Here is a 27966-nt window from a genome sequence, read left to right as displayed (position 1 = left end):
TTTCCTGACACAGAAGTGAGAGTGCAAGTAGGAGGAGTTCATCCAAAGGTGCCTCCTCCATGTTGCTGGCTCTGGTGGCTAGGAGTGCACAGACCAAAATGACTGCTAGGCAGCTTGGGGGGGAGGAAAAAGGGGGGCAGTTCAAGTTTCCTATAAGAAGCATGGTGGGCAGTAGAGTTTTCCCACAGTACAACACGGCCCTAGGGCTAGAGTGTCAACATAGGCAGGGGGAGGAGTGCCAGGCACTCTGGGATAGGATTACTTTGACTTGGATCTGTGCACTGCAGTGTGGTTGCCAGAGCCCTAGGCTCAAGCCTGAGTCAGAAAAATTTTAACCTAGGGTTAAAATGCAGTGTAGACGCTCAAACCCAGGGTTCCATAACACAGGTCAGCTGACTTGAGCTCCAAGAACCCTACCTGCTATGTAGCCACAGAGCCTGAGACAGTAGCTACACTGCAGGTGGGCGTCTCATCCCCCCAGCAGTGCGGGCTCGCGGGGAGTGGAACAGGCTTGTACGCGCGGGGGGGGGGGGGGGTTGCATCCCCAGCACCCACAAGCCATAGCTCTGCCCCGACGGAGGGTGTGGGAGCAGCACAGGGACGGTACGGCCCCGCCGGCTCCTTCTGAGCTGCGCCCCGCGAGGGGTGACGCGGGCGGCGGGGGCGGGCGCTGGGCCAAGGGGCGGGTGCGCGCGGGGGCCGGGCCATCCAAGGGCGCTTGATGGGTGCAGCGTGCCGCACGCTGCTGTACGGAGCCGGGCGGCCGGGCGCAGGGGCTGCGGGACTCCCCGCCCTACCCTCCCGGCTCGCGCGAGGACCCGGCTCAGCGCGACCCCCCCTCGCCCCCCGCTCGGCGCTACGGCTGCTCCAGCCCGGCGTTACAGCAGGCGGCGCAGCGCCCTTCTCCCTCGGCCGGCGCTGGGGCTGGGCCCCGGCCTTCATCCCCTCGCCTCACTTCCTGTGCGCCGGCCCCGGGGCGGGGCTCGTTCCTTTCACCGCGGCCGCCGACCAGCGCAGCGGCTCCGTGCCCGAGCTCCACGGGGAACAGCCGGAGGAAATGCCCGCAGCCGCCCTCCTTGCAGCCGACAGCGAGCCCGAGACCGCCCTGGAAGGCGAGGCCGCCCGGGCGGGCCGGAGGAGGAAGCACAAGGTACCGGCGGTGGAGGCGGAAATGTCGGGGAAGAGACGCCACCTAACCCGGGATCCCCGAGCGTGCTGGGGGTGGGGGCGTGAGCTGCCGGCTGGGCGGGGCCCGATCCCCGCCTGCTAGAGGGAGAACCGGGTCCGGGGGGTCCCCGCACAGACACGTGCTGTGCCCGGAGGCTCCTCGTGCTATTCGCCGCTTGGCCTCCATTGCTGCGCCACGTGGGCGCCTCGCCTCCTGATAGCGGCTGTGGGCACCGCCGGGGTGGGTGAGCGGAGACCTCGGCACCGCTCGTTTGCCGCTGAACCATCAGCGGCGCCCGCCAAGCTGCCATCCCGATGGTCTGCCGCATTTCTGCCCGCTTGTCAGTCTCCCAGGGGACGAGAAAGGTGCCAGCCCTGGGCTGTGCCAGACACGGCGTGTGTGTTCTCTAGCCAGAGGGGCTCCACCGAGCACGCCCTGCCTCCATCCCCGGAAGGTGTCTGGCGCCTGGATGAGTTAAGAGTTTCCAGCGATATATGGAGATTTCTAGGGTATATGTGTACTGCAGCTGGGAGGTGTGATTCCCAGCGAGGGTAGAATGGCTCGGGCTAGCTCTGCTCTAAGTAGGGCTCTATAAACAGCAGTGTGGTCCTTGTGGCATGGACAGTGGCTTGTGCTAGCCAGCCACCTGAGCTCAGAGCCAGGGCTTGGACTGGGACAGCTAGCATAAGCCATCACCTGTGCCACAATGTCCAGGCTGCTATTTTCAGAGCGTTAGTTTGAGCACTGCTAGTGTGAGTCTGTCTACTGATGCCGGTCATCACATCTCTCAGCTGCAGTGTAAACATACGGTCCTTTCAGATTATAACGTGTCCCCAGTTTGGTTATAGCACATTTATACATACTAATCGCACCCCATCCCAAATGTCTGTGTGAAATGGAGATCTCTAAATGTCAGTGTCTAGAAGCTCAAGATTTGGTTTAATATCTTGGTCCAGTGGATAGGATAGGGCATTAGACTGGGACTCAGTAGAGAGTTCTGTTCCTGACATTGCCATTAATCTGCTGTATGAGGTTGGGCAAATCACATCACCTCCTGCCTCTGTTTCCCCTCTCATCCTTTGTCTGTGGTGTCTGTTTTGATTGTACATGCTTTGGGATAAGAAAGATGTGCCTGTACAGTGCCTAATAAAATAGAGTTCCAAACTCATTTGGGGCCTCTAGGGGCTTCCGTCATACAAATAATAATTACATATGGTAATCATGAGTGAGTAAACAGGTAGGTGCATATGACACTAATTTATCCACTATTCACCTAGGAAGAATCTGGTTCTCCTCATATTCAATACTTAGTATTCAGTATCAGTCTTCAAGTAATCTGACTGAAAATCCTCTTGCAATAGGGGATGGTTTAATTAAAATGGGGTATGACCCTGCTGGAGAGATTCTGATGACAAAGGAATCCTGCTCTCCCTGAAGAAGATCAGGCATCACAGACAAAAAGTCTAAAGACATTTTACTTTTCTTTATAGACTTAGACTTTTTTGTCCTTTTCTGTTTGATGTTGTTGTCTCTCTGAAGGTTAAAAAGGAGAAGAAATCTAAACGCCGCAATAAATCCAAGGAGCTGAAATCCCAAACAGAGGAAAATGAGCTATCTGAAGATGACCTTGAGCCTCCTAAACCCAAAAAGAAGAAAAAAGTTAAAGAAAAAGTGGATCTAGAGATTGAAGAAAACAGCCCAGAGGACAAGGTGAAATCCTCGTCCATGAGCAATGGCGTTGTCCACTCAAAAGCTCAGTGTAATTCCAGCGAAGCATCAAGTGCGGAATATGACAGTGACCAAGAGCCAGTAAAGGTACACACTGAAACCCTGAATTTTACCTGCTTTAAAAATGTAATCTACCAGTCTTGCTTGGTGGAAGTGCTCAGCACTGCTAGGAAATACCTTGTGTGTCATCCCTGGTCCTAGCAGAGGATAATAGATTCTGTGCTGTACCTATAAGAGGCGCAGCACAGAATTCACAGTCCAGGAGGAGGGGATGCTAAAGTGGCTTTAAGTTTAATCAACCTTTAAGCTCTCTTGTTTCTGGTCTGCTCTGGTGGGTGGAGCAGCCCTGATGTACCTTGGGCTGCCTACGGTACAGCCTGTCCCCAGCTGACTGTAGGCAGCAGCTCTGCCAAGAATCTCTGCAGTGCTGTAGAGTCCACATTGCCCTCTCCCCCCCACCCCCATCTCTACCAGGGTTTACAAATGGGTCCTCATAAGTCAGTTTATGGCTGTATTCCTCAGTTCTTGCTCTGGAAACAATTCTCCCCATGCCAGGTCCAGGGCTTTTAGACCCCTTTGCCCTGCAGAAAGGGGTCAAAATGCAAGGGGGAAATCTCACCATTGATCTGTAAATCCATTTCCTGTCAAGGAAGGATATATATGGTTTGTTTACACAGGTAAATTTACTGACATGATCATACTGGTATAACTCAATGTAGTTGTATCTTATTCTGGAATAAGAGTGTGCACTTGGGGAGTTACGCTGGTATAATTAAGACAGTAAATTTTCCTGTCTAGACAAGCCCATAGCCTCCATGCCAGAAAATATCTGTCATTCATCTGAATTCATGCATCAGGCTGAGAAAGGAATATTACAAAAAGAGAGCACGCCACTTATGGGAATGAGCATGGAGTGCTTTCAGTTGCTCTCTTCTGTTTGATCAGAGTCTTGACCACAAGTTTCAGAGAGACCTTGCTCACTGAGTTCACCGCTTGTATATATTTCTGGGTCTTGCAGCTCTTCTATTTATTGCTTGTTACATAGGGAAGTATATGTCCACAGTAGAGTGTTTTTGTAGATCACCTGTAGTTTGTTTTCAATTTCTGTAGCAGAAGTTGGGTAGCTAATTTCAAATCAGTCAATTTAGTGGATAAGTTAAATTAAAATATTTATTTGCAAATCTCTGCGAAAGTTCCATCATCCAGAAATGTTCTTTACTGGATAATATATGCTAATAGTGAATATGTGTTTGTTTTTGTTTCTTCTGCATTTGGCTTAACAATTTTCTAATGTTTTCCAGAGGTGAGTTAAAAAATATTAATTAGCAAAAGGAACACAAATAGTCCAAAAAAGACATACCTTTTAATGCCAAGTGTATACACACAATGTAATAGCAGCCTGAGGTGCAGGGGCCAAAGGTGGTTGCCCTGCATTTATCAAGGTTGTAAGATGACTTTGAGGGTCTCCTTTTTCCCCATATACACAGAGGATCATGGGTGAGACGGTTCTGGAGAAGAGGTTTTTGTTTTGTTTTTTTTCGGTTAAAATTTTGTGGAACTCAGTAGTATAGTAAACTGATTGTCTCCTTATGCCTAATCTGCTGCTTTATTTTAATTTAACAGCAACTGACAGAAGAGGAGAGAGAAGGTGCCTTCTCTAATTTCTCTATCTCCAAAGAAACAACTGAGCTTCTTAGAGGTAACTTCTGTGGAGAAGAAATTTACTAACAAAAAGATGGTTCCAAATAGATCGCAAGTATCTTTTTAAATCCAGTAACTCCTCACTTAACATCCTCCTGCTTAACCTTGTTTCAAAGTTACGTCGCTGCTCATTTAAAGTTGTGCAATGCTCTCTTATAATGTTTTTTGGCTGCCTGCTCTGTCCACTGCTTGTAAGATTCTGTGGAATAGCAGCGACTTTACAAGGGAGCATTGCATAAGTTCCTCTTCTCCGCCTCCTCCCCCTCCCTCCCAGCGCTTAGGACTTTTTGGGAAGGTGGGGCGGGGAGGGAGCGGGGATGCAGCTGCTCCTGGGAGGAGGTGGAGTGGGGGTGGGAAGAAGTGGGAGTGGAGTGGAGTGGGGACAGGAGGAGGCGGGCCTGGAGCATCCCCTGGCAAAGTCAGTGCCTGTTCTTCTCAGAGGAAGCGGCCGCTGCTGCTGCGAAGGTACTTTCTAGCGTCCTTGCCTGCAGCGGGCTGTGCCTGTGTGGGGTAAGCCAGGGGCACTTCCCAACCACAGTACAGTATATAATGCCTTTTGTCAGCCCCAAAAAAATTTCCTTGTAACCTAACCCCCCCGCATTTACATTAAATCTTATGGGAAAACTGGATTCGTTTAACATCATTTCACTTAAAGTTGCATTTTTCAGGAACATAACTACAATGTTAAGTGAGGAGTTACTGTAATTTGCCCAAAGCCATTCTGTGTTAGTGACACAAGCAGGGATGGAAACCAGAATGCCTGACTCTCTCACCCCACTGTAACCACTAGGCACCTTTGCTCCCATTAATGAGGGTTTCACATTTACATGATTTCAAGTGCAGTCTCATCAAGGCAGAATTATTTCCTCTGTGATACAGTTGTTTCTAGGTATAAACTGTGAGAAGACTGTTGCTTGTTTTTAGGGCTGTCAAGCGATTAAAAATATTAATCATGCAATTAAAAAAAATCGTGATTAATCGCACTGTTAATAATATAATACCATTTATTTAAATATTTTTGGATGTTTTTTACATTTTCAGATATATTGATTTCAATTACAACACACAATACAAAGTGTACAGTGCTCACTTTATTTTTTATTACAAATATTTGCACTGTAAAAAACAAAAGAAATGGTATTTTTCATTTCACCTAAGACCAGTACTGTAGTGCAATCTCTTTATCATGAAAGTTGAACTTACAAATGTAGAATTTTTACAAAAAAAACCCCTGCATTCAAAAAGAAAACAATGTAAAACTTTAGAGCCTACACGTCCACTCAGTCTTACTTCAGCCAATCACTGAGACAAACAAGTCTGGTTACAATTTGCAGGAGATAATGCTGCCCACTTCTTGTTTACAATGTCACCTGAAAGTGAGAATAGGCATTCACATGGCACTGTTGTAGCTGGTGTCGCAAGATATTTATGTGCCAGATGCGCTCAAGAGTCATATGTCCCTTCATGCTTCAACCACCATTCCAGAGGACACGCATCCATGCTGATGACGGGTTCTGCTCGATAACAACCCAAAGCAGAGCAGACCGATGCATGTTCATTTTCATCATCTGAGTCAGATGCCACCAGCCGAAGGTTGATTTTCTTTTTTGGTGGTTTGGGTTCTGTGGTTTCCGCATCTGAGAGTTGCTTTTTTAAGACTTCTGAAAGCATGCTCCACACCTCATCCCTCCCAGATTTTGAACAGCACTTCAGATTCTTAAACCTTGGATCGAGTGCTGTACCTATTTTTAGATATCTCACATTGGTATGTTCTGTGTGTTTTGTCAAATCTGCTGTGGAAGTATTCTTAAAACAAACAATATGTTCTGGGTCATCATCCGAAACTGCTATAACATGAAATATATGGCAGAATGCAGGTAAAACAGAACAGGAGACATACAATTCTCCCCCAAGGAGTTCAGTCACAAATTTAATTAACGCATTATTATTTTTAATGAGCATCATTAGCATGGAAGCTGTCCTCCGGAACGGTGGCTGAAACATGAAGGGGCATATGAATGTTTAGCATATCTGGCACGTAAATATCTTGCAAAGCCAGCTACAAAAGTGCCATGCGAACACCTGTTCTCACTTTCAGGTGACGTAAATAAGAAGCAGGCAGCAGTATTTCCCGCAAATGTAAACAAACTTGTTTGTCTGAGCTGAACAAGAACAAGAAGTAGGACTGAGTGGACTTGTAGGCTCTAAAGTTTTACATTGTTTTGTTTTTGAGTGCAGTTATGTAACAAGAATAATCTACATTTGTAAGTTACACTTTCACGATAAAGAGATTGCACTACAGTACTTGTCTGAGGTGAATTGAAAAATACGATTTCTTTTGTTTATCATTTTTACAGTGCAAATATTTGTAATAAAAATAATAATATAAAGTGAGCACTTTGTATTCCGTCTTGTAATAGAAATCAATATATTTGAAAATGTAGAAAAACATCCACACATATTTAATAAATTTCAATTGGTATTCTGTTGTTTAATAGTGTGATTAATTGCAATTAATTTTTTTGAGTTAATCGACAGCCCTACTTTTTTTCTCCTCTCATTAGCATTATGTTGTGAGATTGTCACTTACATTGTCTACTGTAACTTCCATGTCTGTTTCTGCATACTATTTTCTGAAAAACTATCCCATTTTATATTTAAATTATCTTTATTAAATCAAATTTATAACTGATCATCTATCTCAACTTTTAGATCATTTGGCAGTTTTGATCTCTTCTCTCTGGCATTCTGCTATCCTAGATTAGTATACTCTGTGAATTTAATCACAATGGAGTTCACGTTACTCTGATAATTGAGTATTAGTAGAGTTTAAAGCAACGCACAGGAATCCATTTAAAACTTTCCTTGTTCTGAAGTCACACCATTAATAATTTGTATATACTACTGGCCAGTTTTTACCCACCCTAATGTTTTCCTCTTTGTACGGCATCTTTCAAACTTCTCCAAGTTTTAATGTGCGTCTGTGTTTAAAAACAAAAAAATCCCACAACCTTGACTGATATCAAAGTCAGTTGCATGTACTGTTGCTTTCTGTACCAGACGTAGCAAAAAATAGTTGTTTACCCCAGATATCAAATCTTGCTCCCAGAAAAAGATAAAAAAATGCTTTGCCAAGTATAATAGAAATGAAAACAAATGTGTATTTATTGTTTGCACCCACTTGCAGATGCAGGACTTGCCATGATCTGTCTCATGAAATTGGTTTGCTTTTCATTATCATACAAAAGGGCTTTCAGGTGTCTATCTCAGCCCATTGTGGGTTCACAGCACCTTTTAATAAAGGTATATTGAACTGTCTTGCAGCTCGAGGAGTAAAGTACCTGTTTTCTGTGCAAGCAAAGACCTTCCAGCCCATATATGATGGCAAAGATGTGATAGCTCAGGCTCGAACTGGAACTGGGAAAACGTTTTCTTTTGCTGTTCCTTTGATTGAAAAACTTCAGGGAGACACACTAGAGAGGAAGAGAGGCCGCACGCCAAAGGTAATTTAGCCACTTAAGGGTTCACTGATGGCTTAAATTATGGCAATATTTGAAAGTGATTTTATAATTGTTTTTGGTTCTTATTAAAAATATCCCCTTCTTCCTTCCCACTTACTCGCTTTTTTAAATGTTCCTTCTGATCCTGGAACACATTCTTCAAAATAAGGTTTACAAAGTGACACTTCTTCGTAGTATCCTAATGATGACAAAATACATGGCTTTGTGATTCTTTGTGATTGCATTCATTGTGTAATATGCCTTCCCTCTTTTCAGCCTATCTGCTGTATTCATATGAGCATATACAAACAGTCTGCTCTTAGCTGCCTAGTGAGCAGGTTTCTTGTATGGTTTGATACCTCTCCTACTCATAAAAATGAAGCAGACCAGCAAACTGGTGTTATCCCAAATCATTCTTGCCTCTGCATATAAACTCCAGGATGATACTTGCTTTTTCCCTCCACATTGGGACAGCTTAAGTTATGATTTCAAGTCCTGGCATAAATGTTCTTTATGCTTCTATTTAAGCAGGTGATTTAACTGATAATGCGCTATAAAGGGGTATTGTCAAGGTTGGTCTGTTGATAGTTAGACCAACCAGCTTCGTTGCGGTTGTGGAATAAAAACACATCTCTTCCATCCTTCTGCCCTGCCTTTAGAGTAAACAGTATATAATATTGTCTGAAAGAGTATCAACTGGTGAATAATATTCTTGAAAATATCTTTTAACTCTTATAGGCTAACAATTGCAATTCATTTGGGAGGTGGGGAGAGTGATCGCTCACTAGAGTGCTTCAAACGTCAGTGTTTTATTTAAAATAAATTAAATAGCAGCTCTCTTGTTATCCCAAAATTTTGGTTCATGCACCTTTTTGTCCTTTAATACTGAACTGTGCCTTGGTCGTCGTCATAATTTTAGAAAATATATAGATTTAGAGAGCTATCTTATTGTGTACAGTTCTTTTTGGACTATCTTAATTGTGCTGTCCTCAGCTGTTAAATCTGGTTGCCAGTCAGGAACAATGAGGCAACCTGATCTAGATAAATGAATACAGGATTGGGAGTCAGAAATTCCTGATTTTATAATCCCATTTCTGTTGCTGACTTGTTGTGTAGCCTTGGGCAAGTCACTTGACCTCTTTGCGTCAATTTCTTGGTCTGTGTTATGAGTCAGACACTTACCTGTCTTTCAGAGGTGTTTGAGAATTAATTACTAGTGTTTTAAAGTATTTCAGACTCCTAAATAAGTGCGAAGTATGTTACAGAAACACTGCTGTTACGCAAGAAATATCAATGAAAGTTACATTTTTAAAAGGCTTCATTAGGTGTATTATATAATTCAAGGCATAACTATGGTGTAACTATTGCTAAACATTTAGTCGGCCTTAATTCATCCTCCTTAATGTAGGGGAGGAAAGTGAGGCAAAAAGAATGGTCTGCACCATACTTCTGAAGGATCCGGAAATCCTAGAGAGATCTCTCTAATTCTATTTTCTGTACACTGTCATTTAGCAATGATACCAGAGTAACTGTTTTTATTAATCGTATTCTTGGTGCTTAAAACCTGGTTATGCTAACCTACGTGTCCTTGAAATGTGATAGCAACAAAATGGACATAGCAAAATAACTGTAACAGCAAGAATTAACACTGGATAACTAAGAAATTTCAACTAATAACCTGAGCAAATAAATGAATAGTAAATTTAAAAGTAAGGGTTCATGTAAGTGTGAGGCACTTTATCTAACCCATTCTGTGGGACATGTGACCCATACAATTGCAGGGGGCTCTGCTGTGATTAGCTCTGTGACCAAGGTTAGTGGAAGGGGTCAGATCAGCTTTCAGTATTGCATAAATCTGGGTTCTGCCAGCTTTGACCCAAGCTTTCTTTGAGGTCCATAGCGCTGGATAGCTCATTGTGGCTTCCAAGTCAATATCAGTGCTAGCTTGGAGAAAGCTATGCCTGTTCTGCTTGTTCGTACTGTTTATGAAAGCCATGATGTACCAATTTACTTCTGGCTGAGAGTGTGATCTGAATGATGAGCAGGAACTTGGATACCATTGTGATGAATGTGGCATAAAACCACAGGTGATTACAAACAGGAGAAAATTCAAGGGGGCAGTGTCAGATCAACTTTGCAGCACAACTTACCTGATAGGGTGGGGAATTTGGTACCAATCACCAAGTGGCTGCATTTCTGACGGTTTTATCATTCTGTCCAGGTGCTAGTTCTAACGCCAACGAGAGAGCTGGCAATCCAGGTAGCCAGGGACTTTAAGGATGTCACAAAGAAACTCACAGTGGCTTGTTTTTATGGAGGAACGCCATACAATGGACAAAGTAAGTACATGTTTAGAAGTCGCTTTGATATCAGCTCTTGTTTCGTGAGAATCATTCAGGGAATAAAACTGGCTATTTTCCTTAAGGTTTCACTTCAGTAAAAAACTGAAATTATTTTAAAAAGAAAAGGCAGTTCAAGTTGGCTCCATCTTTACTAAAAGAATCCCAGGGGATCTCTATCGAAATGTATAATTTATTTTCTTCAAAGGTTATAACATTTCTTTTAAATTTATAAAGAAATAATCTTGTTCCTGAGTGGATGAACGCTAGGGCCAGATGACTGTCCAAGGAAAGCAGAGTGCTCATTTTAAACTCCAAGTGATGGCGTTCCAGTTTAGAGGGTAGTGAAACTGAACAAATCAATCCAGTTCTTGTCTATTCATTTGTCCCTGCCATCTTGTAATGTTGCTTTCAGCTTCAGTAGTTTGTGGCTCAGATACCTCTAATGTGATTGGAGAGTATGTTAAGGAGCTCAGCCTTGAACTTGCCACTTGACGTCAGCACTGTAGAGTTGACAGCAAGAACTGCAGAAGAAATGATTGGATATTTATTTATTTATTTTTAAATAAAAAAGTGACAAAGTGGGAACTCAGTTGGGAGAAGAGACTGTAAATTATGATGAAGTCCTGATGGTGTTAAATGCGAATTGAATGAAAATGAAGATTTTGGCGGAAGGCATTCTCATTAAGTTATCAGTTTTGGTTTTAGGATAGCAGTCCTTATGGAAAGCCACAGATCACCGCCAGACTCCTTTTACTTGTGACCTAAACTGATTTAATCCTGTCTCCAAAAGTAAAAGGTTAGGGCGTTAACTACCTAGAGTATTACTGTATTAGAAGTATTACTGTAAATTGATAGTAGTTTACCAGCCCTAGAAATTCTGTGATCTCTAAGCATTCTTACACATGTGCTGTTTTGCTGCCCTTTCTTCCAGTTGAACATATTAAAAACGGCATTGACATCTTAGCTGGGACTCCAGGACGAATTAAAGACCACCTTCAGAATGGCAAGCTGGACCTTTCCAATGTGAAGCATGTTGTTTTGGATGAAGTTGATCAAATGTTGGACATGGGCTTTGCTGAACAAGTGGAGGAAATTCTAGCATTTGCTTACAAAAAAGGTAAATACTGAATTTATGTGAGTATTGCATTGTCTAAGAAAATTTTTCTGATATATAAGTGTGTGTGTGTGTATATACTGGAATACTTTTTTGAAGGAAATGGTGGAAGCCTTATCAATTGAAACATTTGAAACTCACATGGTCAAAGCACTAGGAAATATTAGAACAAAAGAACGGCCACACGGGATCAAACCAAAGGTCCATCTAGCCCAGTATCCTGTCTTCCGACAGTGACCAGTGAGAGGTGCTTCAGAGGGCATGTACAGAACAGGCAATTATTGAGTGATCCATCCCCTGTCATCCATTTCCAACCTCTGGCAGTCAGAGGCTAGGAGCACCCTAAGCATGGTGTTGCATCCGTAACCATCTTGACTAATAGCCGTTGATGGACCCATGAACTTATCTAGTTCTTTTTTGAGCCCAGTTATACTTTTGGCCTTCACAATATCCTCTGGCAATGAGTTTCAAAGGTTAACTATGTGTTGTGTGAAGAAATACTTACTTTTTTTTTTTTTTAACCTGCTTCCTATTAATTTCATTGTGTGACCCCTGGTTCTTGTGTTATGTGAAGGGGTAAATAATACTTCCTGATTCACTTTCTCCACACCATTCATGATTTTATAGACTTCCATCATATCCCTCCTTACTTGTCTCTCTTTCAAGCTGAACAGTCCCATTCTTTTTAATCTCTCGTCATAGGGTATGTAACAGTTACCATTACTCATTTTTGTTGCACTTCGCTGTACATGTTCCACTTCTAATATTTTTTTTTTTAATGGGGCGACCAGAATTGCACGCAGTATTTGAGGAGTGGGCATGCCATGGATTGATATAGTGCATCATGATATTTTCTGTCTTATCTATCCCTGTACTAATGGTTCCCAACATTGTTAAATTTTTTGACTGCTGCTGCATATTGAGCAGATGTTTTCAGAGAACCATCCACAATGACTCCAAGATCTTTCTTGAGTGATAATAGCTAATTTAGACCCCATCATTTTGTATGTGTAGTTGAGATTGTTTTCCAATGTGCATTACTTTGCATTTATCAACATTGAATTTCATCTGCCATTTTGTTGCCCTGTCACCCAGTTTTGTGAGACCACTTTGTAACTCTTCACAGTCTGTTTTGGACTTAACTATCTTGAATAATTGTATATTGTCTGCACATTTTTGCACCTCACTGTTTACCCTATCTCTGGATCATTTATGACTATGTTGAACTGCACTGGTCCCGGTACAGATCTGTGGGGGACACCACTATTTACCCCTCTCCATTCTGAAAACTGATCATTTATTCCTACCCTTTGTTTCCCATCTTTTAACCAGTTAATGATCCCTTCCCTCTTATCCCATGACCACCCTTGTCCACATGTTTGTTGACCCTCTCATAGAATTCTAATAGATTGGTGAGGCATGATTTGTCTTTACAGAAGGCATGTTGACTTTTCTCCAACAACTTGTGTTTACCTGTGTGTCTGATAATTCTATTCTTTACTATAGTTTTAACCAGTTTGCCTGGTATTGAAGTTAGGTTTATTGGACTGTAATTGCCAGGATTTCCTCCAGAATCTTTTTTAAAAATTGTCACATTAAAAGCTGATTTATGTGATAGGCTACATTTCATACATATGTTGTAGGAAATGATTTGCATTGATAGAGGGTGGACTACCTAGAGGTCACCTGCATCTCTGTTCCAATGCGTGTTGGTCCTGAGGGATCTGTAAGAATAGGCTGTGCATTTTGCAGTGACAGCTACTGAATGTTAAGCTGTCTTATTTGGAATAGGGCATCAAGTCTGTGTTGCAGGATAATATAGTGAATGTGCTGAGCATCATGCTGAAAATAATAGTAAACCATCAGTTGAGTTCCTCCTTTTATCTTGCTCTGATTCAAATATTGGGAATTTTGCTATTGCTTAAATGGGGAGCAGTTTTGGTCCTGTTGATACTTAATCAATTTTTTCCCACTTTTAATCATTATACTTTGGTTATTGTAGCTGATCAGTATTAAAATAACATACTTCTCCATCTCCTATATAAACTTATTAGCCTTCTCAAAATTTTGAAAATTATGCTTATTGCTTTATAACTAGTCATTATAACATGGAATCTGTAATGAAACATCAGTTCTTATGTTGTTATACTACTTGGATTATTGATAGTGATGTGTTGTTTCAAAGATTCTGAAGACAACCCCCAAACACTGCTGTTTTCTGCAACTTGTCCACACTGGGTGTATGATGTGGCTAAAAAATACATGAAATCCAGATATGAACAGATTGACCTTATTGGAAAGAAGACTCAAAAGACGGCTATGACTGTAGAGGTAAGTAGTTTTGTTACTGAGTAGTATAGGTGCTAGGGATACATAGTATGGATAATATGGGTTATGGTTCTGACCTTCAAAAGGTATGATATTACAGTAACTAAAGCTTAATTTTCTTTTGGCAGTGATTAAAATTAACATAAAGCTTTTTGTAAAAACAATTTTATGTGGGAAAACCAATATTTTTGTTTTCTTAGGTTTTTTTATTTATTTTAAATAAAAACCTAAATATTTTAGAGGATTTTTTTAAATCAAAATGTTGTCTTTGTGTAAAGAAGTTTAGCTGATATCCTGCTGAATTACAGCAGATATAACATAGACATATTTTCTTTCCCTAACAGCATTTGGCTATAGAGTGTCACTGGTCTCAGAGAGCAGCAGTTATTGGAGATGTCATTCAGGTTTACAGTGGCAGTCATGGACGGACCATCATATTTTGTGAGACTAAAAAGGATGCAAATGAACTGGCCCTGAATGCTTCTATTAAACAGGTATTGATGTCTGAAAAGGTAGTCATGGTTGTAAACATCAAGGCTAGAAGTTCCTGAAATGAAGATGGGAGCGCAGCCATACAAATAGAATTTTATGGTTGTAGACTTCATGTTTTGTCAACAAGACCATTTTTTTAGACATTTCAGAAAGCTGCAAGTTTCTCCTTGACCATAACGATGATAACTTCTTTTTGGCTGCAAGATCCTTGGAGACAGGAACTTTATTTTTTGTGATTTGTACAGTGCAAAACACATTGCTGACACTATACAATAAGAAATAATAATGGAATAGACCTCACAGCTGTTTGGATTCCTGATTCTTACAACCATGCATCATCTGCATAATGAGTATATGGGATACAGGGTGTCCTATAAACACAGTATGACATTTACCCTAAGACTGAAAGGCCTACTCACCCTCTTAAAAAAAAACAACCTCTTGAGCCATTAATTCAGGCCTTGTAGAGTATATTGAGCAGGCCTTCTGCACATAGATGAAATTTACCCATAATGAATAATAATCCTGGATTCTTACAGAGCAAATATTGTTTTGATGTTGAATGTTAAAATCAAGGAAAAGAGGGAATTGGGGAAGGGCAGATATATTTAGTATTAAGTTAAATGTACAGGCTAGACATGCTTAGTTCTGTGGGCTTGCTTTTTTCTGTCCTACTTGTGCATGTAGAGATTCTGTGTAGTTCATTAACAGTAAACCAGCTAAATATGCTAATAACTTTAACAAGGTTGTGGAGTGACACACACACACAAACACTTGTGATTTTTATGCTAATATTAACCCTTTGAGGCTAGGTGAGTGTGAACATCTGTGTTGTATTTAATAAATTCTGCTTTTGCATACTGTATTGAGAATTCCCACTTCTAGATCCTGATCTCTTACCCATTAGACAAATTTAGGCACCACCTCTTTTCTTGCAAATACCAGAGGCAGTTCAGACTTGTCAGTTGGGCTTGGCCATGTCGCTGAAAACTTTGTTCCATATTCTCTCTTGCCTGTGGGGAGCTCTTCTGGGCAGGGAACTTGGTCTTGATTCTCATCTCATACTGGTGTTCTATTTTAAGTTTTTGTATCTTCAGTGGAGTTACGCCTGAGTTACACCAGTGAAAGTGAAATCAGAATCAGGTCTTGTCTTCATATCGCCTGTAAAGCATGTAGCACCACAGTTGGTGCTATCGACTGCTGTGAACAGTGTTTGGGGTTGTGAGGAACAGCAAATTGTGCCACCATTGTCATTGGGTTGCTGCTGCATAGATACCTGTGTTGGATGAAGTCTTAATGATCTGTTCTTTTGACAGGATGCCCAGTCATTGCATGGTGACATTCCACAGAAACAGAGAGAGATCACGTTAAAGGGTTTCAGAAATGGAGCATTTGAAGTTTTGGTTGCAACCAATGTAGCTGCCCGTGGTTTAGATATCCCTGAAGTTGACCTGGTCATACAGAGTTCACCCCCAAAGGTAAGAAACGGGTATGCTTTTTTGAATATTATATCTTCTGAAGCCCTTTTTCAATATTTCTAAATCTATTTTGAATTCCATGTATTTTTCCAGTGAAATTTCAGATTGTATGAATCCTTTATTCATAGATTCTAGGGCTGGAAAGGACCTCGAGAGGTCATTGAGTCCAGTCACCCGCCCTCATGGCAGGACTAAATACTGTCTAGACCATCCCTGATAGACATTTATCTAACCTACTCTTAAATATCTCCAGAGATGGAGATTCCACAACCTCCCTAGGCAGTTTATTCCAGTGTTTAACCACCCTGACAGTTAGGAACTTTTTCCTAATGTCCAACCTAAACCTCCCTTGCTGCAGTTTAAGCCCATTGCTCCTTGTTCTATCCTTAGAGGCTAAGATGAACAAATTTTCTCCTTCCTCCTTATGATACCCTTTTAGATACCTGAAAACTGCTATCATGTCCCCTCTCAGTCTTCTCTTTTCCAAACTAAACAAACCCAATTCTTTCAGCCTTCCTTCATAGGTCATGTTCTCTAGACCTTTAATCATTCTTGTTGCTCTTCTCTGTACCCTCTCCAATTTCTCCACATTTTTCTCGAAATGCGGTGCCCAGAACTGGACACAATACTCCAGTTGAGGCCTAACCAGTGCAGAGTAGAGCGGAAGAATGACTTCTCGTCTTGCTCACAACACACCTGTTAATGCATCCCAGAATCATGTTTGCTTTTTTTGCAACAGCATCACACTGTTGACTCATATTTAGCTTCTGGTCCACTATAACCCCTAGATCCCTTTCTGCCATACTCTTTCCTAGACAGTCTCTTCCCATTCTGTATGTGTGAAACTGATTGTTCCTTCCTAAGTGGAGCACTTTGCATTTGTCTTTATTAAACTTCATCCTGTGTACCTCAGACCATTTCTCCAATTTGTCCAGATCATTTTGAATTATGACCCTATCCTCCAAAGCAGTTGCAATCCCTTCCAGTTTGGTATCATCTGCAAACTTAATAAGCGTACTTTTTATGCCAATGTCTAGGTTGTTTTCATAGATTCTAGGACTGGAAGGGACCTCGAGAGGTCATCGAGTCCAGTCCCCTGCCCTCATGGCAGGACCAAATACTGTCTAGACCATCCCTGATAGACATTTATCTAACCTACTCTTAAATATCTCCAGAGATGGAGATTCCACAACCTCCCTAGGCAATTTATTCCAATTTATTCTTTGTTGATGAAGATATTGAACAGAGCCGGTCCCAAAACAAACCCCTGCGGAACCCCAGTTGTTATACCTTTCCAGCAGGATTGGGAACCATTAATAACTACTCTCTGAGTACGGTTATCCAGCCAGTTATGCACCGACCTTATAGTAGCCCCATCTAAGTTGTATTTGCCTAGTTTATTGATAAGAATATCATGCGAGACCATATCAAATGCCTTACTAAAGTCTAGGTATACCACATCTACCGCTTCTCCCTTATGCACAAGACTCGTTATCCTATCAAAGAAAGCTATCAGATTGGTTTTACATGATTTGTTCTTTACAAATCCATGCTGGCTATTCCCTATCACCTTACCACCTTCCAAGTGTTTGCAGATGATTTCCTTAATTACTTGCTCCATTATCTTCCCTGGCACAGAAGTTAAACTAACTGGTCTGTAGTTTCCTGGGTTGTTTTTATTTCCCTTTTTATAGATGGTCACTATATTTTCCCTTTTCCAGTCTTCTGGAATCTCTCCTGTCGCCCATGATTTTCCAAAGATAATAGGTAGAGGCTCAGATACCTCCTCTATTAGGTCCTTGAGTATTCTAGGATGCATTTCATCAGGCCCTGGTGACTTGCAGGCATCTAACTTTTCTAAGTGATTTTTAACTTGTTCTTTTTTTATTTTATCTTCCAAACCTACCCCCTTCCCATTAGCATTCACTATGTTAGGCATTCCTTCAGACTTCTCGGTGAAGACCGAAACAAAGAAGTCATTGAGCATCTCTGCCATTTCCAAGTTTCATAAGAACATACATAAAAACATAAGAACGGCCGTACCGGGTCAGACCAAAGGTCCATCTAGCCCAGTATCCTGTCTACCGACAGTGGCCAATGCCAGGTGCCCCTGAGGGAGTGGACCTAACAGGCAATGATCAAGTTATCTCTCTCCTGCCATCCATCTCCATCCTCTGACAAACAGAGGCTAGGGACACCATTCCTTACCCATCCTGGCTAATAGCCATTAATGGACTTAACCACCATGAATTCATCCAGTTCTCTTTTAAACGCTGTTGTAGTCCTAGCCTTCACAACCTCCTCAGGTAAGGAGTTCCACAAGTTGACTGTGCGCTGCGTGAAGAAGAACTTCCTTGTATTTGTTTTAAACCTGCTGCCTATTAATTTCATTTGGTGACCCCTAGTTCTTGTATTATGGGAATAAGTAAATAACTTTTCCTTACCCACTTTCTCCACATCACTCATGATTTTATATACCTCTATCATATCCCCCCTTAGTCTCCTCTTTTCCAAGCTGAAGATTCCTAGCCTCTTTAATCTCTCCTCATATGGGACCCGTTCCAAACGCCTAATCATTTTAGTTGCCCTTTTCTGAACCTTTTCTAGTGCCAGTATATCTTTTTTGAGATGAGGAGACCGCATCTGTACGCAGTATTCGAGATGCGGGCATACCATCGATTTATATAAGGGCAATAATATATTCTCTGTCTTATTCTCTGTGCCCTTTTTAATAATTCCTAACATCCTGTTTGCTTTTTTGACCGCCTCTGCACACTGCGTGGATGTCTTCAGAGAACTATCCACGATGACTCCAAGATCTTTTTCCTGACTTGTTGTAGCTAAATTAGCCCCCATCATGTTGTATGTATAGTTGGGGTTATTTTTTCCAAAGTGCATTACTTTACATTTATCCACATAAAATTTCATTTGCCATTTTGTTGCCCAATCACTTAGTTTTGTGAGATCTTTTTGAAGTTCGTCACAGTCTGCTTTGGTCTTAACTATCTTGAGCAATTTAGTATCATCTGCAAACTTTGCCACCTCACTGTTTACCCCTTTCTCCAGATCATTTATGAATAAGTTGAATAGGATTGGTCTGAGGACTGACCCCTGGGGAACACCACTAGTTACCCCTCTCCATTCTGAGAATTTACCATTAATTCCTACCCGTTGTTCCCTGTCTTTTAACCAGTTCTCAATCCATGAAAGGACCTTCCCTTTTATCCCATGACAGCTTAATTTACGTAAGAGCCTTTGGTGAGGGACCTTGTCAAAGGCTTTCTGGAAATCTAAGTATCAGAGGGGTAGCCGTGTTAGTCTGAATCTGTAAAAAGCAACAGAGGGTCCTGTGGCACCTTTAAGACTAACAGAAGTATTGGAGCATAAGCTTTCGTGGGTGAATGCCCACTTCATCAGTATGCTCCAATACTTCTGTTAGCCTTAAAGGTGCCACAGGACCCTCTGGAAATCTAAGTACACTATGTCCACCGGATCCCCCTTGTCCACATGTTTATTGACCCCTTCAAAGAACTCTAATAGATTAGTAAGACACGATTTCCCTTTACAGAAACCATGTTGACTATTGCTCAACAGTTTGTTTTTCTATGTGTCTGACAATTTTATTCTTAACTATTGTTTCGACTAATTTGCCCGGTACCGACGTTAGACTTACCGGTCTGTAATTGCCGGGATCACCTCTAGAGCCCTTTTTAAATATTGGTGTTACATTAGCTAACTTCCAGTCATTGGGTACAGAAGCCGATTTAAAGGACAGGTTACTAAGGTTAATAGTTCCGCAACTTCACATTTGAGTTCTTTCAGAACTCTTGGGTGAATGCCATCTGGTCCCGGTGACTTGTTAATGTTAAGTTTATCAATTAATTCAAAAACCTCTAGTGACACTTCAATCTGTGACAGTTCCTCAGATTTGTCACCTACAAAAGCTGGCTCAGGTTTGGGAATCTCCCTAACATCCTCAGCCGTGAAGACTGAAGCAAAGAATCCGTTTAGTTTCTCCGCAATGACTTTATCGTCTTTAAGCGCTCCTTTTCTATCTCTATCATCAAGGGGCCCCACTGGTTGTTTAGCAGGGTTCCTGCTTCTGATGTACTTAAAAAACATTTTGTTATTACCTTTGGAGTTTTTGGCTAGCCGTTCTTCAAACTCCTCTTTGGCTTTTCTTATTACATTCTTGCACTTAATTTGGCAGTGTTTATGCTCCTTTCTATTTGCCTCACTAGGATTTGACTTCCACTTTTTAAAGGAAGTCTTTTTATCTCTCACTGCTTCTTTTACATGGTTGTTAAGCCATGGTGGCTCTTTTTTAGTTCTTTTACTGTGTTTCTTAATTTGGGGTTTTACTGTGTTTCCTGTTACTGTTTCTCCCTCCTAACTGAGCAGTGGGCCTACCCTGTCCTTGATCTTCCTCTTGCTTCTAATGTATTGATAAAGTCATTTAAATTTATGATACTTCCAGTCTTTTACCTGAATCTGGTGTTACTCTTCCCCTCCAAGGTTTTATTTCTTCTTTGTGGCGGTCAGGGGGGTCACTTCATTTCCAAACAGACTTCCGAGAGCACAATAGAGCATCCCTCTGTGAAACCTTGTATTTCACACAGACTCTTTGCATTGGGCGAATCAGATTTGTTTTCTGATGTTGCAAGATTGGTTGCATTGGGTTTTGTTATTCCTCTTTTGGCTAGACACTTCTCTCTTTATTTGAACCTTGCTTTTCCTTTTTAATGTTTACTATCTTTTTGGATAGTTAAACCTGTTATGATAACCCTCCTACAAAAACCTCTTTATACAGCAGGAATAAGGGAGCTCGGTTTTATAAAAAATATCTAGAATGCTTTTAAAATTTCTAGATGTTTTGTGAAACCTTCTAGGCCTTTTAATTTTAAAAAACTTAAATGTGTTTATGTTAATTTTCATTTTTAAAGGATGTGGATTCATATATCCATCGGTCTGGGCGCACAGGAAGAGCTGGACGGACTGGAATGTGTATCTGTTTTTATCAGCGAAAGGAAGAAGATCAATTAAGACACGTAGAACAAAAAGCGGTAAGAGTCTAGCTTTCTTTGGGGTTTGTTTTGTTTAATCAGTCATTGAACATCTAAAAATACAGTGTGCGCATATATTCTTGGGGACCTCACAGTCAAGTGCTGTGTAAGGCCAAACGGTTCCAACCCGGAAATAGGCAGGGCCTAAAATGGTAATACTAGTCTTTGAAAAGTTTTTATGTAGTGTGCTGTGTTGTCTTCTGCAGGTTTTCTTATTCTTCAAATATAACTTTGAATATCCTTTCAAATATAACTTTGCCAAGGCTTGTTCATGTGAAACTTCATGTATATACTTGTAGCAGTTGGTGTCTGATAGATTGTGGAATGATTACATGTTCTTTCTGTGTACTACAAAAATCTATCTCTAAAGGAGAACTTGAAAGGCTGTTCTGAAAACAATGTCAAAGCATTGAAGGTACTGAATCAGTAATGTGCAGGCTTTTAAATTTACAAATTAAAATGAAATACTTGAAAATCCTCTCCTGTTTCACTTATCTGCCGAGGCTTGCATTTAGAGTTGTGTAATCCCTACAAAGATTAGATGGTAGAAATCCCACTTTTTGCATTTCTTGTTCTGTTTCAGGGTGTCATTAGCTGCTGAAGGCTAAACAGAGAATTTTGAACCCTAGGTTCTTTCTTTTTGGCATGTATTAAACATTCATCTTAGAACTTTACTTACTTCAGGAGTGTTTAATGGAAAGAGGTAAAAATTACACAATAAAAGTAGAGCCTTGAACCAACTGTTGTCTCAGTTCCCTGGCTTAATTCTGTCCCTCATGTTTTCAGTTTCCTTTGAGGATTAAATACTCTTGCTCTGTAGGATTAAATTGTTTTCAGTGTCAATCCATTGACATTGCACAAACTATTATACTGGCTTTTGGCGAAGATCATTGTTATGTCTAAATCTGATACGTCTTGTGTTGTGGGGCTACACTCTGATCTAATGAGTCTTTTCCATTTCTAATGTCTTTGATTCAAATATGTGATCATGACACAGGTACCCACACATGAACAAAGATAAGAATAATTTTAATGTGTTCTATTTTATACAAGAGAGGCTTTTTATAGTTTTTAAAATTATGGTTAAATAAAGATTGAACAAAGGATTTCCTGCTTAGGACTAGTAAGGGAATGGTGGCCTTGGAAACAGGACTTGACGAGAATTTGGTTCTGTTGAGTAATGTAGGGAAAAGACCTTGAGCTGTAATTCATTTTCTCTTCTCAATTTCAGGGCATTACATTTAAGCGTGTAGGTGTGCCTACAGCAACAGATATAATTAAAGCTTCCAGTAAAGATGCTATCAGGTAAGTTCATTATCTGTCCACAGTTACAAGATGTCTTGAACTTGTAGAAGAAAAATATTGATGCCAATATGGAGATGTAAGACTCAATCCTGTTACATATACAGTCATACATCTCTGTCTCTTATAAAATCAGTTGCCTTACATATGTACGCTGTCTGATTTTAGTAAGATATTAGCAGTAAGCCCATGTGTATTTCATCCCCTCACACAGCAAAATGTCCTTTTTAAAAATATATGTTGTTAAAAGTAACTTTCAGTTATAACCTAACTACAAGTAATAGAATAGAAAATTACTTACATATAGGGAAACTGACTTATTCCTAGCAGTTGCTATTGATTTTTAAGAATTGTTATTATATTTAGTATAACTAGAGTAGCCTTTTAGTTAATGTGTCTGTTGCAGCTCACACTCTGCATTTTGTATCAGATTCATTATTAGTGTTGCTGTTTTCACTCTGTTCAGCTTCAGTCCTAGCTTTGTACACATCTAACACCTAGTTGGTGGAAATCGCTTCCAGGTGGCATTTTCCTCATGCTTCCCTGCAGGGGCGTGCACAGGAATAAAAATTTTACCCCCTTTGGGGAAGGCACGTTCTGTGCTCCTGCCAGGACTGGAGGCGCTTGCTCTCGCCCTGGGGCCCCACTGGGGACCCTGTGCTCCCCTCTCCTACCCACCCCCACTACTGGGAACCCTGTGCTCCCCCCTCGACTGACCCCTTCCTTGCCTGCACCACCCCCAGAAACTCTGTTCACTGACCCGCTACTATTGATTAGGAGGATTTTTGCACCATATCATCTCAGCTGTTGATTGGTGGAGGCAGGGAAGAGGGTGGGGTGGATGAGCTCCGGAGAACGCGACTCCTGGAGGAGGGAATCTGGCTGCCCAGCACTGCAGCTGAGAGCTCTGCCTGGGTATGCACTGTGAGCAGACATCCAGTACGAAGTGGGGGTGGAGGGGACGACAGATACCCTCCCTAAATGGTGCCCCTGCCCTGGGGCCGGAGGAGCTTTCTCTTCCCCTGGGACCAGAGGAGTTTTCCCAAGAGAGATAATAATTGGTGGGGTCCATGCCCGTGCTTGGAAACCCCCCCGCCTCTCCCCTCCCCCCCCATTCACGCCCCTACTTCGCTGTCTTGAAAGCTTTTTCCCCTGCGTATTTGTGAGTGATGTGTTGATGCTTTCCATACATCATTTTCATACAAGAGAGAGGTGGTTTACCACTAGTCAGTGTCAAATATGACGTTCTTGAACATACATATCTGATACTTGTAAGTTTGGACCCAAATCAGCCTTCAGTTGTGCATCTACAACAGCCACTGAAGTCAATGATCGCTGCACCTATGTAACTGAGGGTCTCCTGTATCCATCAATAACTGCAGCGATAGGATCGACTAGCCAGCCAAATAGGCCCTTTCTAAATGTAATATCTATGACTCTTAATTAAGATGACTAGGTATAACATTTTATATTTCTAAGAATTTCCTTGAATACAGTCTAATAGTATGTATTTGCTGTATATCAAGAATAGACTTTGCCAGTGTAGTATGATTTAGAAATATTTGTTCAGTCTGAGATTAGCAGAGGTTTAATAATATAACTTGAGGGGCTTGATCTGGGGTTGTGACCACCCTGCTCTTCCCATGTTGCTAAATGGGACTGGGAGTTCCAGCATGGAAGAGGTTGAGAGCCATTTGCCTAGTGAGCTATTGGTATGCACTGCCGTGTTGGAGATGCAGGTTTAACCCCTCCACTTCCCTCCCCCAGCTTCGCTCCCTGTGTCAGTGGTAAGTGTCAGTGTGTTGAAGCAGCCTCCTCTGGGAGTGGGAAGTACTTTGCTCAGCTCATCAGTGACATTATGGTGTGCTACAAAAGGCCATTGATAGATGCTAAACAGGGATCTATTGCTCGTGATGAAATGATGGTCACTACATGATCTTCTGTGTGGAGCATAAAAGGAGGGAATCGGCTTCACTGGCAATACAGAGTATTCTTGGGGCAAAGGGCACTCTCTGCATATGTTACAGCCTTCTCTTGCGTGGTTAGCTCAAGATTTTCCAAGTGACTGTTTGGGTGCCAAACTAGGAGACACCTTAAAGAGGCTGGATTATCAGAGGATGGGGACTTGCCACTTGCAGAGTATCCGGCCCCTTTGAAGGTACCCAAGATTGGTGCACAAAAATTGAAGCACCCAACAATAACTAGTCACTTCTGAAATTCTTGGCCTTAACCTTTGAATTAGTCTTAACAAGTTAATGAAATTTCTCTCACACAATTGAATTTTGTAATGTTGGCTTTCTGTATATTGACCTATCAAATCTTTGCTGTAAATATGTAGGTTTTTGGATTCCGTTCCTCCTTCTGCCATCGACTATTTCAAACAATCAGCTCAGCGGCTGATAGAGGAAAAGGGGGCAGTGGAAGCTCTGGCTGCAGCACTAGCCCATATTTCTGGGGCTACTTCCATTGAACAGCGTTCCTTGCTCAACTCAGATGCGGTAAATAATAATGTTGCATGTCACTACTGTGCTCAGAGCACTGTATGAACTAATCCTCATAACACCTCTGAGAGAGGCGTAAATATTCTATCCATCTTAGAGAGAGAGATTATGTATTGAATGGTAAGCAGTGTTGCAAATTTACTGAATAAGTGTAACAAGGCCTGATGCCCTTCAGCTCCCTGTGTCTGAAACTAGCCCTCACCATCACTTTCTGGCACCGTTTAGTTATAGAGATTGTTGCCTCCATTCTCCTTTAATGAGGTACTCTCAAGTTGTTAGCGCAGTCCAAACAGAGCTTCCTTGTTGCTTTCCCAACTAGGTGCCTGAGCTGCGGCTATTGTCGACCTTGCATCAAATTCCAGTTTTCTTAACTAAAATCAAATCTTAGTGGCATAGTACAGAAAACAGAGGAACTTGAAACTAGTTAGTATATTTTGCTTTAACCGGCACTAAGAAAAGGACGCCTAAATTGTCTCAGATCTTAACTACAGAAAAGTGTGATACCATAATGGAAAACTTTAGTAAAGTTTCTTGAGCCAATAGGATGGTTTCTGCTGGTTTAGTCTGTCTTTCTGGAAAATGAAGTCCCAGCATATTTTAAGGAAAAAGAGTGTCCAGCAGGTAGTCTCTGGGAGTATCTTGTTACAGGAAAGACCCTGTAGAAAAAGCTCTCTTTGATGTGGGCAGAGGCTACCCAACTCCAGTTGATCTTTGGATGGTAACTGTTTTGAAGTCAGTACAGTAGATTTCATCTTGTTACATTGCCATCTGGATTTCCTTTCCTTATATTGGCCTGTACTAAGTTCTCATATCTCTTCCTTTCGTTATTTTATAAATGGATATTGATGTGCACCTAATAACTGATCTCCCACTTCCAACGAATATATTCAGTCTAAAGACTGATACCAATGTGTGTTTCTAGCCAGTCTTCATTTTCTCTTGAAGGCTTTTATTATCATGTGAATGGAGGGTGCCTTTATTTCAGACAGCCTACTTGTTAGCAGAACAGTAGAGCCTTAAATATTACAGTAGTCACAAAGATTTATGTAGGAATTAATATTCGACAGATTGGACACTATCTGCCACAGTCTGGTTTAGTCCTTCATTGTAAACACATTTCACTGTTTGTTTGTTTTTAAAGGGCTATGTGACAATGACATTACAATGTTCAGTAGAGATGCACAACCTTGGCTATGCCTGGCGAGGACTAAAAGAACAGCTTGGTGATGAAATAGACAATAAAGTTACCAGAATGCGTTTTCTCAAGGGAAAGATGGTGAGATGGTTTATCCTATTGTTTTGTATGTTTGGTTTATTTGGGGCATTTAAGGGCATCTTCTCCTTTTAATGCAGGTGTTGGCTTCTACCATGACCGCATCAAAGTTGTCTATGAGGAGGGTTGTTTTTCTACATTTTTGCCTCTATTGTAATCCAATGACAGAGAAGTTAGGAAATTCACTTCATATAGGAACCCATCATGTTACACTAATGGGTTGAAATAGCTTCTCTTTCATCAATAAAATAGACAAGTAATTCTTATTGCCCACACTCATCTGTAAATACTTTGCAATCAGCAGTTCAGGGACTTGGCTCAGTTGGGTCACTTGACTCCTGCGCAAAGAGCTTTGACAAAGAAGTTGCATTGCAGGAAGTTCATGCTCTACCTTTGAACAGATACATTACTTTAGGGAAGTGGGGCTTCTGTCAGCACCAAGCATTTGATTCCTCATTTTTTGGCAAATCTATAATTTTTATTTCCCACAGAATATAAAAAAGCACTCTCAAAATAGAGCAGGCACTCTGCTACAGTGTTACCTTCATACTTACTTGGAATTAATAAGCAGTGTTTCAGATATAGTCTGTTATCTGAAGTTAGTGTTCCAATGTCTCTCTCTTTGGATGCCAGCTTGGAGAGTAAATGAATATTCTCTGTTGTGTTTAGGGTGTGTGCTTCGATGTCCCTACAGCTGAGCTAAATCGTATACAGGTATGTTCGTATTGCTGGAGGACCTTTAGAATCCTTTTTGGGTCGTTTAAGCCAAATACTGTAGCTGCTACTTATATGGTTAGACTATGGTAGTACACCTCTACCCCGATATAACGCTGTCCTCAGGAGCCAAAAAATCTTACCGCGTTATAGGTGAAACCGCGTTATATTGAACTTGCTTTGATCCGCCAGAGTGCGCAGCCTCCCCCCAGAGCGCTGCTTTACCGCGTTCTATCCGAATTCGTGTTATATCGGGTCACGTTATATTGGGGTAGAGGTGTATAAGGCTTGCAGTTTAATGCAGAGAGTCCAAAACTTTTGTGCATGAAGGGGGCTGCATATTCATTACAAAATATACTCTTTCCTGCTGTTCTCGTTAACTGAACATATTTTGCTGCTTCTGACTTTTTGCTTGTCTGTCCATTGCCTTCCTCCTCTTTACAAAATCCTGCGTTGTTTTCTATATTGTGTCTTGGCCTTTCGGCTGCTGCCAACCCCCCTAACTGAGGGCATTAATAGTAACGAACTTACCCTGTGGTTATTCTCTCCTCTGTCCCATGACTGTGAATTGTAAGGGTTTTAAAGACTAATGTTGACCCTTGTCCATAAGATGGATCTGATGAACTAGTTTGGTGAGGATGAGGTTGGTTTTGAAATAACTTCTATGAATGTGCTTGCATGCAAATTCAGTTCCTACGTTTTCATGATTTCTTTAAATGAATGCATTAAACTTGTTTGATCAGGAGCAATGGCAAGATTCAAGACGCTGGCAGCTGTCCATAGCAACGGAGTTACCTGAGCTAGAAGAAACTCCGCGTGAAGCAGGCCGAGGTTTCTCTAACTTCAGGAACGGGAGGCAAGGAGGCGGTGGCTTTAACAAAAATAACAGATTCAAAAACGGAGGCCAGAAACGAAGTTTTCACAGAGCATTTTAGTAACTAATTCAGTTTATGTAGCTATGGGACTACATAATGCCTGCTTTATTGAAATTAAAATCTCTTGAACTTTCCCGTTTGTTTTTGTTACTTGCTAAACGAGTCACTTGTCTGTAAGTGAGGATGGCAACAAAATCTACTTGTTGAAGTGACATAAAGTTCATTTTAAAAGAAGATCTTGCTGTTTTCTTCCACTGACTTCCACTCCTGATGGACATGTTTGAAATGTGTAGTTCTAAAAATATAAGCCAACAATTCACATTTTTGAATGAAATCTCTTTCTGCCTATATGTATCAGGACTGACTGTCACACTAAGAACCTGCCTC

General features: G+C 41.4%; 1 protein-coding gene across 2 annotated transcripts; it reads left to right on the top strand.

Moving 5' to 3' along the window:
* The first annotated feature begins 721 nt into the window (after positions 1–721).
* On the top strand, positions 722–27712 carry LOC135880814 (nucleolar RNA helicase 2-like). 2 transcript variants are annotated; one of them, XM_065407159.1, is made up of 15 exons: positions 722–1150; positions 2708–2983; positions 4520–4595; positions 7922–8100; positions 10319–10436; positions 11371–11556; positions 13739–13884; positions 14226–14375; positions 15690–15851; positions 20795–20914; positions 22146–22219; positions 24555–24714; positions 25859–25993; positions 26660–26704; positions 27448–27712. In XM_065407159.1, exons 1-15 carry the CDS (start codon positions 722–724, stop codon positions 27637–27639), a joined length of 2448 nt encoding a protein of 815 aa, XP_065263231.1. In that variant the 3' UTR covers positions 27640–27712. The 2 variants fall into 2 exon arrangements, with proteins under 2 accessions (XP_065263231.1, XP_065263230.1); XM_065407158.1 differs by having other exon boundaries at positions 13721–13884.
* Positions 27713–27966: the final 254 nt, after the last annotated feature.

The sequence above is a fragment of the Emys orbicularis genome, chromosome 7, assembly GCF_028017835.1.
Source record: "Emys orbicularis isolate rEmyOrb1 chromosome 7, rEmyOrb1.hap1, whole genome shotgun sequence".
NCBI lineage: Eukaryota > Metazoa > Chordata > Testudines > Emydidae > Emys > Emys orbicularis.
The sequence above is the reverse complement of the archived record's forward strand: the minus strand, read 5'-3'. Positions and strand labels throughout refer to the sequence as shown.

Coding starts and splice junctions, on each gene's coding strand:
- LOC135880814 (XM_065407158.1), top strand. CDS start 722: ATGGGTGCAGCGTGCCGCACGCTGCTGTACGGAGCCGGGCGGCCGGGC. Junction 10,437..11,370: donor AACGCCATACAATGGACAAA/GTAAGTACATGT, acceptor CCTTTCTTCCAG/TTGAACATATTAAAAACGGC. Junction 14,376..15,689: donor TGAATGCTTCTATTAAACAG/GTATTGATGTCT, acceptor TTCTTTTGACAG/GATGCCCAGTCATTGCATGG.